This window comes from Petaurus breviceps, unplaced genomic scaffold, assembly GCF_028583685.1.
Source record: "Petaurus breviceps papuanus isolate PSGF00001 unplaced genomic scaffold, PetGlider_PUasm1.0 90792, whole genome shotgun sequence".
In the NCBI taxonomy this organism is placed as follows: domain Eukaryota; kingdom Metazoa; phylum Chordata; class Mammalia; order Diprotodontia; family Petauridae; genus Petaurus; species Petaurus breviceps.
In genome coordinates this window covers 8594349-8605923 of record NW_027187347.1, presented here as the reverse complement: position 1 = coordinate 8605923, position 11575 = coordinate 8594349, and the positions used below count along the sequence as shown (strand labels likewise).

The 11575-nt window shown below is 38.0% G+C and overlaps 2 protein-coding genes across 5 annotated transcripts in view; one reads left to right on the top strand and one right to left on the bottom strand.

Annotated features, from left to right (window-relative positions):
- The window catches only part of LOC138147392 (OX-2 membrane glycoprotein-like), a 175999-nt gene that overhangs the window by 27828 nt on the left and 136596 nt on the right, over positions 1–11575 (bottom strand). The window lies entirely within an intron of this gene.
- Positions 1–11575, top strand: part of BTLA (B and T lymphocyte associated) — a 44173-nt gene that overhangs the window by 25519 nt on the left and 7079 nt on the right. For all 3 annotated transcript variants that reach the window (XM_069069836.1, XM_069069837.1, XM_069069835.1), the window contains one exon: positions 3784–3830. In XM_069069836.1, the coding sequence (XP_068925937.1) occupies positions 3784–3830 (47 nt within the window). The remainder of the gene's footprint in view (positions 1–3783; positions 3831–11575) is intronic.

Genomic DNA, 11575 nt, shown 5'->3' with positions numbered 1-11575 from the left:
TCACTGTCACATCACAGAATTCCAAGTCCCTTCAAGATATAGCTCAAGCATTACCTTCTACGTGATATCTCCTCCGATTTCTCCAATTGCTAGTGCCCCCCACTAAATACTTTTCATTTAACTATCTTATTTTTATTTTGTATTTATTCCACATTTGTTTATTCTGTATTTACTTATATTATACACATGTTTTCTCTCCAAATAGAATTACATCTACTTGAGAGCATCGATTGTTTTATTTTTGTCTTTGTATCCTAGCACCTATAATGGTGCCTTGTATGTACTGTTTAATAAATGACTGATTGAGTCATTGATTGGTTCTGCCCATCTGGAGCCAAATGGAACATCTACTCTTTCTTCCTCAGAATGCCCCTTCAAATATTTGAACACAGTTATCATATCTCTCTTCCTCCCCTCCCTATCCCTGTAATGCCAATGCAATACCCATTGCTGCCAGAAATATGCATGTGCATTTCCAGGATAGATTTGCAAAATATAATAAACCCTCTTCCTCAAAGGCAAAACCAAAATATTTATTTGGAGCATTATTAGGATACCAGGAGGTAAGATTTAACAGGGTACTCACCACTAATTCAGGAAGCACCAACATCTTATACCTTCTTTCTGTTAGGCCTCCACACAAAAACAAGTTCTTCCCTCTGCCCACTAACAGCTTTATTCTCTTTGCTCCTTGGGCCACCTCCTTCCACTCACAGCTTTCTTCTCTCTCTCTGCTCTGCCTCTCTCTGTGCTCTCTGCTCTGTTGGGCAAACTCTTCCCACTCTGAGCTCCATGTGACCCAGGCTCCATATAACTCAGGTTCCAGGTCACATAGTCCTATTAATTGGCAGGGAAGCCTGTAGGAGACAAATCTAGCAAACAGGTTAAACAAACAAAGGCCCAAAAGAATAAGGAGACAATAACTAGATGCAGGATAAATATAGCATCAGTCGTGCTTCTGGAGTCCATGAATCCACTAGAATTGCATTCATTCATATCTTTCTTATTGCAAATTAGTATTTCCCCTCGGGCAACTTTAAAGTCATAACTCTCAATATATCTATCCCAATGATATTTTCAGGAACAGGCACAATTACTACTGTATATTCTTTCTTAGGCAATTGCCCAATTTTTATCATTAGTTTAACTTATCTGGTTGGTATTTCAGTCCCTCCCAGTCCTGTGATGGTAATAGAGGTTCCATGTTTAAATTTATCAGGGTTTCCATATATAAGGGAGGCCTCCACCCCAATATCTATTAATGCTCTAGTTACAGTGGTTGATCCATTCTTCCAATGTATAGATAAACTGACATGGGGGCTGTAATCCCACCTGTGTACTTCTTTAATCTGAGCTGGGGCTTGACCAATTTCCTGTTTTACCTGCAGGTGTGACAAACTTAGATACAGTGATTCAGGAAGATTTGTAGGGGCAGTTCTTACTTCCCTTTTCCATCTGATATTAAGTCCCTTTTCCCAGTACATCTTATGCAGTTTGTTAGTTGGAATACCATCTATTCTTCCATAATCTATCCCTGTTCTCAATAAAGAAGTAAGCATTTCTTTCTTTGTTAATCTATTCTGACTTTGAACCCGCTGGCTATTTCCTTTTTTTTCTTGAGGAAATTTATTTTTTTTCCATTCCCCTAAGTCACCTAACTGTGAAATCTTATCTAGCACCTCTGAAAGAGGGTGTCCTATTAGTAAAGTCAGAATTATGTATTTATAAGTAGGAGGAGCAAATATATATATATATTTCTATGAGAAACTGTTAAGGGAGTGCTATGATATTCATTTGCATATCCAATCACAATTGTAGTTTTCATTGCCTTTTCCTTTAACTTTCTCATATACTCTCTGAGCAAATACCAGGAACTATCTACACTAGGCTACAGAGAGTCAGTAGGGTACTGTTAACTGCATTTCTCAGCAGCTAAAACTAACAAATTAGTTCCATCGTTACCTCCTTGAATGTGGTCATCCCTAAAAGTTTGTTGTTTTAGTCAGGGATTCTGACTAATACCTATAAATTTCAAACAATCTATATTATTTACCCATACTCCTCCAGCCCCTTTGTCACTGATTCTCACCATGTAAGATACTAGTGATTCTCCCATTTTTTTTTTTGTGAATTGACTGAAAATATCTGTGACCTCTTGCTGAGTAAAATCCTCAGTTACTTCTTTAGACTCTGTGTGACCCCTGGTTCTTCTGCTTCCTTCATAGTACTGAATGAGCATCCACATTCCTAGAAGCCTCCTCATCTGAATTTGTTTCATTTTCCTCCCATGTGTCTTTCTTCCAGGTGTCTGGGTCCAGGCCCCACATGCTCAAGGGTTGCATGCACCTTCCTTTTGTTAACTTTTCTCTTCTTTTTCTGAGCTAAACTCACACCTGTCTTTTCTGCTACCACCTGATACTTTCTAGCTTGCTCTTCTAAAGAAAAGTTCTGATGCTGTAACATGGAAAGCTTCTCATGCAAATCAGCTAACTCTTTAACTTTTTACTCTACTCTTGTATATAATACAATAACTTGTTAACAATGCCCATATTCTTTTACATACTCCCTACCATTTCTTTCCCTGGTTTTATTGGTATTCCTTGTCAACATCTTTCTAAATCTATGGGTTTTCCCTTCTGTAGCCTCAGTTCCCAGTTTTCACAAAGTCCTGTGCTTTTAGCCCATTCTCTCATGTGGGAGGAATAAGGTAAATCTTCCTATCCCAGAATATCCATTTCCTTCCCTAGAGCCTTCTATCTCCAAAGAGGCTTTATATTTTGTGATCCCATCCTTGTTGCCTAATGTAACACCAGTGCAATACTCATAGCAGCTGCTATAACTATGCACACATATTTCCAGGGTAAATTAGCAAAGCATAATAACCTCTCTTCATTAAGTGCAAAACCAAAGTATTTATTTGGATTAGAATAGCAGGAGGTAATATTTAACAAGGTATTGATCATCATCAGTCCAGGGAGCACTGACATTTTAGGGATTCTTATTTGTTAGGCCTCTCTACAAACAAGTTTCCTTAGACTAGTTCCTCCCTCCTGCCCACTCAAGTTGCTTCTCTCTTTGATTACTGTGTCATTCTCACTCCCTGCTCTTCCTCACACACTGCACTCTCTCCCACAACATTGTATTTCAGTTAAAATTCTATTGGTCCACCTCCTCCCACTCTTAACTCCATGTGACCCAAGTTCTATGTGACTCAGCTTCCATGTGATTCAGGCTCCAGGTCACATAGGCCTATTAATGGGCAGGGAAGACCTTCCTATTTAATTAACATTACAATCATGCAAGTTTTTCTTCTCTAGGCTAAATATCTCTAATTCATTAAATTACTCCTTATATGATGAGAACTCAAGGATCTTTGCCACAGTGGGTGCTCACCAATTTATCATTGTCTATATTGAACTGTGATAGTCAGACCTGAACAAAATGTTCCTACAACAGTATTACTAGTGTCTTTTGGCATCAAAATATAGATAGAGAAACTCCCTAGAGAAAAAGTTTAGCAATTTTAAAAAAGTGATTGCCTGGTCTTCTAATCTTTTTCTGTTTTGCATGCTGGTAAAAAGAGAAGATACAATCAGTGAGTGGCACATGTTAACCATTGACTCTGAGTTGATTGGCATTGGCATTTCCCACAAATTACTGGGAGCTGGCCATAATGGCAGCAACCCTTCCTACTGATAATTGGGGTGGGATGCCACCTTAGGTGACCTTTCCTAGAGCTTTTCTGAGTTTGATTGACTTTTTCTTTCTTAACATTTCTTCCAGCAAAACAAAAGAAGCATCCTGATACCTTAGGAAGGGGAACTAACCAGGTATGTTTTATCCTTGCTTTAAAAGAGTAAATTGCATATGATAAAATCAAATATAAAGTTCTCTATTTGGCACTTAAAACTCTTTATAACCTTGCCCTGTACTACATTTCTGGTATTCTCATATCTTCTTCCTTTCTGTGTACTCTATGATTCAGCTACATTTGCCTGCATGCAGCTCCTTGAATATAACACTTCCTTTTCCCTTTCCATGTTTTCATTCTGGCTGTTCCCCATGCCTGGGATGCTCTGCCCCTTCACCTCTGCAATGGAAATCCTAGTGTAAATGCATTTTATTAATGTCTCTTATTTCTTATATCACCAGAATTTCTCCCTGTATTCATCTCCCTTTCCCTCTCAGAGAGCCATTCCATATATCAAATATTTTTTTAAAAAAAGAGAAAAAAATCCACAAAACCTATCAATACATCAAAAAAATTGAAAATGTATACAATGGACGATACCTGTTGACTTCCTGTATCTTCAAAGGAATGAAGTAGGGTTATCTTCTCATATCCCTTCTTTGAGGCCACATATATTCTTTGTAATTTTGCAACACTCACTTTTTATTTTTGTATGTGTGGTTGTTCTTTCCATTTATATTGTTATACTCATTGAATACATTGCTTTCTTAGCTTTACTTACTTCACTCTGCCTCATTTCATATAAATCTTTTCAAGTTTCTCTGTATTCATCATATTTGTTATTTCTTACAACATAGTAATATTCCATTTCACACAATTTATTCAGCCATTCTCCAATCAATGGCCATATCTCCATTCATGTATCAATCAATAAACATTTATTACATGCCTGCTATGTGCCAGGCACTGTGCTATGTGCTGGGTATACAAAAAGAGTCAAGAAAAAGTTCCTATCCTCAAGAAGTTTGCAATCAGTGACAAAATACAAACAGATATTTACAAAACAAGCTATGTACAGGGTAAATAGAAAATAATTAAAAGATGGAAAGCATTGGAATTAAGAGGAGTTGGAGAAGGTTTTGTCTAGAAGGTGGGATTTTAGTTGGGATGTAAAGGAAATAGGGATGTCAGCAGACAGAGTGGAGTAGTGAGAGCATTTCATATATTTCAGATGGTCAGAAAAAGTGCCTGGAGCTAAGAGATGGAGTGTCTTGTTTGTGGAACATCTAGGAAGCCAATGTCGCTGAATTGATGTTATAGTAGATATCATATTTTTGTAATATTACACATTTAGAACTGGAAAAGTGAGGACACTGAGGCAGAGAGAGGTTAAGTGACTTGGCCAGGGTCACAGACAATTAACGTATGAGGGAGGATTTGAACTCAGGTCTTCATGATACCAAATCCAGCATCCTCTCCAATTCTCCACCTAGATGCCTAGTTATGTAACTAACCAACAAACACTAAGCATCTATTATTTGCCAAACCCTGCGTTGAGTGTAGCAGATTTTTGATCCTTAGGAACTGGAAAACTCTTCTTTATTTCCCCTTTTCCCAATATGAACAAAAAATCCTGGTTCTTGGTGCTACTTAAGATCGAGATCTAAAACCCAGTTGAAATAATGAGCTCCCAACATTTGTAAATATGGAAAATGGTTTTTGGTTTATAAGCTGAATAAATTCTACTTAAGTCACTGTGTAGATTTATGATGAGCAATTAAGTTCAATTCAAATTAATGTATAGAGTGCCTATTATGACTTTTTGTTTTTTACTGGATTTATGATATCATAATTGTAGGGAGTTCCTGGTGAGGTTAAATGGCACAGTGGATAGAGTATATGACTTGGGATGAGGAAGAAATGAATTCACATACTCCCTTAGAAGCTTACTAGCTGTGTAACCCTGAATAGGCCATTTGACCTCTCTATGCCTCAGTTTGCTCATCTGTAAAAAATTATGACAATAACATTTATATTCCAGGTTTGTTGTGAGGATTACATGAGTTAACTTATGGAAAGTGCTGTGTAAACCTAAATGTGCTTTATAAATATTTTTTGTTGTTTAGTCGTGTCTGACTCTCTTTGTGACCCCATTTGAGGGTTTCTTGGCAAAGATACCAGGGTGGTTTGCCATTTCTTTCTCCAGATCATTTTATGGATGAGGAAACTGAGGCCAACAAGGTTAAATGATTTGCCAATGGTCATAGAGTTAATAAGTGTCTGAGGCTGGATTTGAACTCAGGTCTTCCTGATTCCAGGCTGGGTGCTCTATCCACTGTGACATCTAGCAGCCCATATAACTATCATCTCTTATTATTATTATTGTTATTGCAGTTCTATACCTTCTTTGAAGGTTATAGTCTTAGAAAGTTATCTTTCGGTGCTGAGAGGCTATGACTTGTTCAGGATCACACAGCCAATATACATCAGAACCAGGAATCTATCTAGCTATTCCTAACCCAGAGGCCAGCTCTCTAGCTACTGTGCAATGCTACCTAACATGTACACTCCAAGAACTTGGAGGGGGAGGCCCTCTGTAGAAGCTTTAGAGAAGGATATGGACAAAACATACACAGGAAGGATAGGCACAAATGATCTGTGCCTTGTATCATTGGAGGGATTCGATATCCATCACATCCTAACCCTATTTAAAATACCTACTAAGTGCGGTGTCCCTGACACTTCTCCATGAAATCCAGAATAGTGATAATGCCTCCACACTTTCCTATTAGTTTTCATAGAACAGGGTTTGCTTTATTTAACAATCACAAAATGTCTGCAAAGCTCCAGAGTGCACACACTGACCTACTGCCATCCTAAGTCTCTGGGGTTGGAAACTACTTGAGAAGGAAGTTGAGAGAGAATTTGTGGCCTAAGCGATAAATGTGACATTTTTCACAATAAGATCTCTGGAACTGCGATCGACCATTGTGATAATCAGAATTCCTAAGTCTTCCAAAGTTGTTTGTCTTTAAAATATTGTTTTCTATGAGTTGTTCTCCTGATACTGTGCTAATTCTACTCTACATTAACTGACTAAAGTCTTCCCATGGTTTCTCTCAAACCATACCCTTCATCGTTTCTCATCTCATAATAAAATTCTATCATGTTTCTATATCCCCTGAAAGGTACATCCTCCACTGCCTTTTCAACTTGGTTTTACATGTTGTCTTCCCTCATCAGAATGTGAGTTTGTTAAGGGCAGCAGCTGCCTTTATTTTTGCTTCTATTTGTAACCCCAGAGTTTAGCACAGTGCCTAACATACCCTAAGCACTTTAAACATGCTTATTACCTACCTACAAATTGTGAAGAGTGGCCTATTGCTAGACTCCAGCTGACAATGTTTGACATTGTTTGGATGGTAGATATGGATTTAGTGAAGGAGAATGAGGATGTTGGTGCCTGATAGAAGTGCTAATGAAGTATAACAGAGATGCTGTGGTTTCTTTTTTCCCCCTTTTCAAAAAATCCTGACTTTTTCAATGTATCCTTTATATCTGACTTAATTTATTTTTAACCTTGAGTTAATTTACTATATGTTTCTTGGGTTAACTTTTCCTGAGCTGGGCCCCTAACGGATGCATGTTTGTCAAACTATGTTTGACCGCTGAGTGACTTTTCTATGTAATACCCACAAGTTGCTTGGTCATCTGCATTTGGGTTTAGGAGTACAAGATTAGTAAACTTTACTAATCACAGTGTCCTTTTGGTCGACAACGACCAGTAGAAATCAAAGGATGGACTACTCACTGATTGACTGAGCCTAAGGTTTTCCTGCTACTCAGTAAGTTTGCCCAGTAAAAACAATCAGATATAAGGGCTCTTTTTTTTTTCTTTTTTGGAGGGGGGAAGGTAGGGCAATTGGGGTTAAGTGACTTGCCCAAGGTCACATGGCTAGTTTTTTTTGTGTTAAGTGTCTGAGGCCAGATTTGAACTCAGGTCCTCCTGACTCCAGGGCTGGTGCTCTATTCACTGTGCCACCTAGCCACCCCAGATATAAGGGCTCTTGATTGGAGTACAAGCCTGAATCTTCTGTCTCATTGTGTGTTCAAGGGACTGTTGGGCAAAGGAACCACACACAAGTTTACATTCCTGTGAGTGATAAACTGCCTTGTGAGCACTTTTGTCCTCACTCAGAATTCCTTCACACCTGCCTAAAAATAACTTCTTTATCCATTCCCTAACTGATAGTCACCCTTTCAGTTTCCAGCTCTTTATCACTGCAAAAAGAGCTACTGTAAATAACTTTGTATGTGGGTTCTTTTCCACTTTCTTTAATCACTTACTAGTGGTATCCATGGATCAAAGGCTATGCACAGTTTAATGAGTTTTTGAGTACAGATAAAAATTGCTTTAAAGAATGGTTGAACCCCTTCACTAATCTACCAATAGTGCATTAATGTACCTGTCTTCTCATGGCCCCTCCAACATTTCTTCTTTTCCTTGATGCTTATTTTTAAGTCATACATCATCTTTTCCTGCTTGAATACATCCTCTACTGGTATCTATTTGTCTTCTTCCACTGGGGATAAGAACATTTTCCATCTTAACTTGAAAGCCAAAACAAATAAGGCAATTACTAACTCTTAGATCATATAAACTTTTCATTTTTTCCAGAGTAATTTAGTACCCAGATACTCAGTTTTAAGTCAGACTTTTATTTGAAACAGTCCAAAGGAACAGGTCTATCATGGTACAAAATGCACGCATGCATCCATTAGGGGCCCAGCTCAGGAAAAGTTAACCCAAGAAACATATAGTAAATTAACTCAAGGCTTAAAAACAAAAAAGGCAGATCTAAAGTGTATCTTACATTGAAAAAGTCAGGATTTTTTGAAAAGGGGGGAAAAAAGAAACCATAGCATCTCTGTTATACTTCATTAGCACTGCTATCAGGCACCAACATCCTCATTCTCCTTCACTAAATCCATATCTACCATCCAATCACAATTTGGTAGCTGTTATCAGGCTATAGGACACTCATCCACTTTCTATAGTAAGGTCAGTACCTGGCTAACAATTCTTTCTCTTTTCAACTCCTGCCCTTCTACTAGGGAACTTCAACATACATATTGAAACTCTCTCAAATCCTCTAACTTCTCAGTTCCTCAATTTACTTATTTCACATGACCTACTTCTGTACCCCACCTCAGCCTCACACAAAGATGGTCAAGTCCTTTCTCTTGCATTTAGTCACACATGCACTACTTCCTTGTTCGTGAACTCTGAAATTCCCTTATTGATCACAATATATGTCATTCCACACTTCCCTATGCCTTCCAACTCTAAGTCTTGAAATTGCCCATTTAAAGACTTACTTTGCTTCCAAAACTTGTGATTTCTTGGAGTACCACTCATAGGATTTGTATAAAGTATCTTACACATATAAGCTTATTTTATTTTTCAAAAATTACTCACTGTTGGTAGTAGACAGGGTGTAGCAGCAAGCACCCCAGCATTCCCAGGGTGACTGCCTACACAGGTTCTTAGATCTGCTTTTCTAAAGGAAAACAACTCAAAATGGGTTAACAATGTTGCTTTAACCAATCAAACATATCATTTACCTAGTTCAGTGGGAAAAGTCAGAACCCTGAACTTCAGAGTATACAGAGGTTATAAGCAGAAATTACAAGATAGAGAAACATTTCAAGCAGACAGGCCTCTAACTGTCCAACCATTACATCCATACCTGTATGAATGTAACAACCCTTTTGACCCACTGCCCAATCACAAAGTGTCTCCTGAAAAACGAGCCTCCCACCATGGGCTCCAGGTGCACTTAACCGAGGGTCAGGGAAGATCTTAAAAATTTACATTCCTATAACACAGGGCCACAAATATACACTTAACATGGCAACAAAAACTCAACAATCAGGACTGACTGATTAGATTATGACTACTTCTCTTCTACATCTTCTGTCCCAGTTCTCAAAAATGTCAAACTTAACTTTCTACTTTGCATGTCAGTCTTTCCTGCATTTATTTTTGTCTTAATGTCAGTGGATTCCTTTGAACCAGTAACATGACACCTCTATTTTGACTGCTAATCTTTTATTTCTCACAGGAGAATTACAATACTTTCTCCTGATTTTTCAATCTGTTTTTCTCAGTATTTGTGATTCAGAAAAATGTAAATTTCCAGAGAAAATCTGGGAAGAAATTCAAGACAAATACATAAATAACTATAGTTCAAGGTAGAAAGTGCCATAAGGGAGGGGCACAATGCTCTGAGGTTTGAAAAGAGGAAGTAAAGTATGCATAGAACAAAAAATAGAGAATTTGCCATTCTACAATCTGGATTTGGATCTTAATTCTGCCATCTTCTAGCCTTATGACCCTGGAAAAGTCACTTCAACTCAGGGACTCTTTCCACAATGGCAAAATGATGGTGTTGCTTGTTTTCTCTCTAAATTAATAATCTTAGAAACTAGAGAAGATACTAGGAAATCATCATGGAGGGCATAATATTTGAGTTTGATATTAAAGAATGAACAGGACACTGACAGATGGAGGTGTGGGGAGGGCCATTACAAGTAGAAGGGAATAGCAAAGCTATTGAACTGAAATGCCTGGAATTGTAGCCAGAGGTAGGAAAGCAGGGGATATGTTTAGAGAATAGTGAGTATAGATTGCATGAGGCTGGAGTGAAGGAATGAAGGGGAATAAAAATGGAGAATAAGATGCAGTTATATTATGGATAGCCTTGAATTCCATACTGAGGAGTTCAAATTTAATTCTTTAAGTAATTTGGATCCATTAAAGTTTTTTTTTTTTACTTTTGGCAAGGGAGTGATGAGAAATATGGCTTTTACATCCAGTGGGATGTTCCTAGTATGCTGTTGCTGCTAGAGTCATCCTGAAGAGAGACTATTTGACTCATATCCAGTGAAGAAACTGAAAGTTTGCACTCAAGTCCACCACTGGCTGTGTTATGATGAACAATTTACTGCTAGTCTTTGAACCTCAGTTTTCTCATCTGTAAAAAGGGGAAGTAGGACAAGGTGACTTCTCAGGTCCCTTCCACCTCTAACATTCAGAGTCTTGATCAGAGCAACACATTAGGAAGATTGTTTGTTCTGTACAGCCTAGATTGTGGGGGCAGAGATGGCAGGAAAAGAGACCAGATGATAGGTTTTGTGGAAGATAATATGGATCTCCTCTAATGTGGTCATAGTACAAACAGAAGGGAAGAGAGAGATGGGGGAAAGTACAATTATAGAGTTAATAAGACTCAACAATTGATTTGGATGTGGGTCCTGGGGGATAGGGAAGGGCTAAAGATGAATCTCACATTTTACATATGAATGACTGGGAAGAGAAAGCTTCCATCAAAAGAAGCTGGGACATTATGGAGTGGAGGTGATTCAGGAATTAGAGGAGAGGCTCTCTTTGGTTTGTGCTAGCTTTGAGATGTCAGCAGTACATACACATGAGAATATCCAGTAGGCATTCAGAAATGCTGGACAGGAGGTTGGGAGTTGAGGCTAGAGATATGAGTCATTTGTTTGAAGATTTCATTTGAATCAGTGGAAGGGGATGAGATTACTAAGGGAGAGTATGTAGAATTGAGGAGAGGTTCTCTTACATAAACAAAAGGCTTTCAAGAAATTCAGTTCCACAAATATTTACTAGGCAACATTTACCATATGATGAGTTCCATTATTTGCTATGGGAAGTACAAAGTTTAGAAAAGTCATAGTCTTTGTTCTTATGTTCTTACAATCTAGTAGTAGATATGACACATGCATGATAAGTACATTAGAAAGATGCATAGTGAAACCTAGGTTGAATGGATAATTAATTTATGAAATTATTAAATGGGG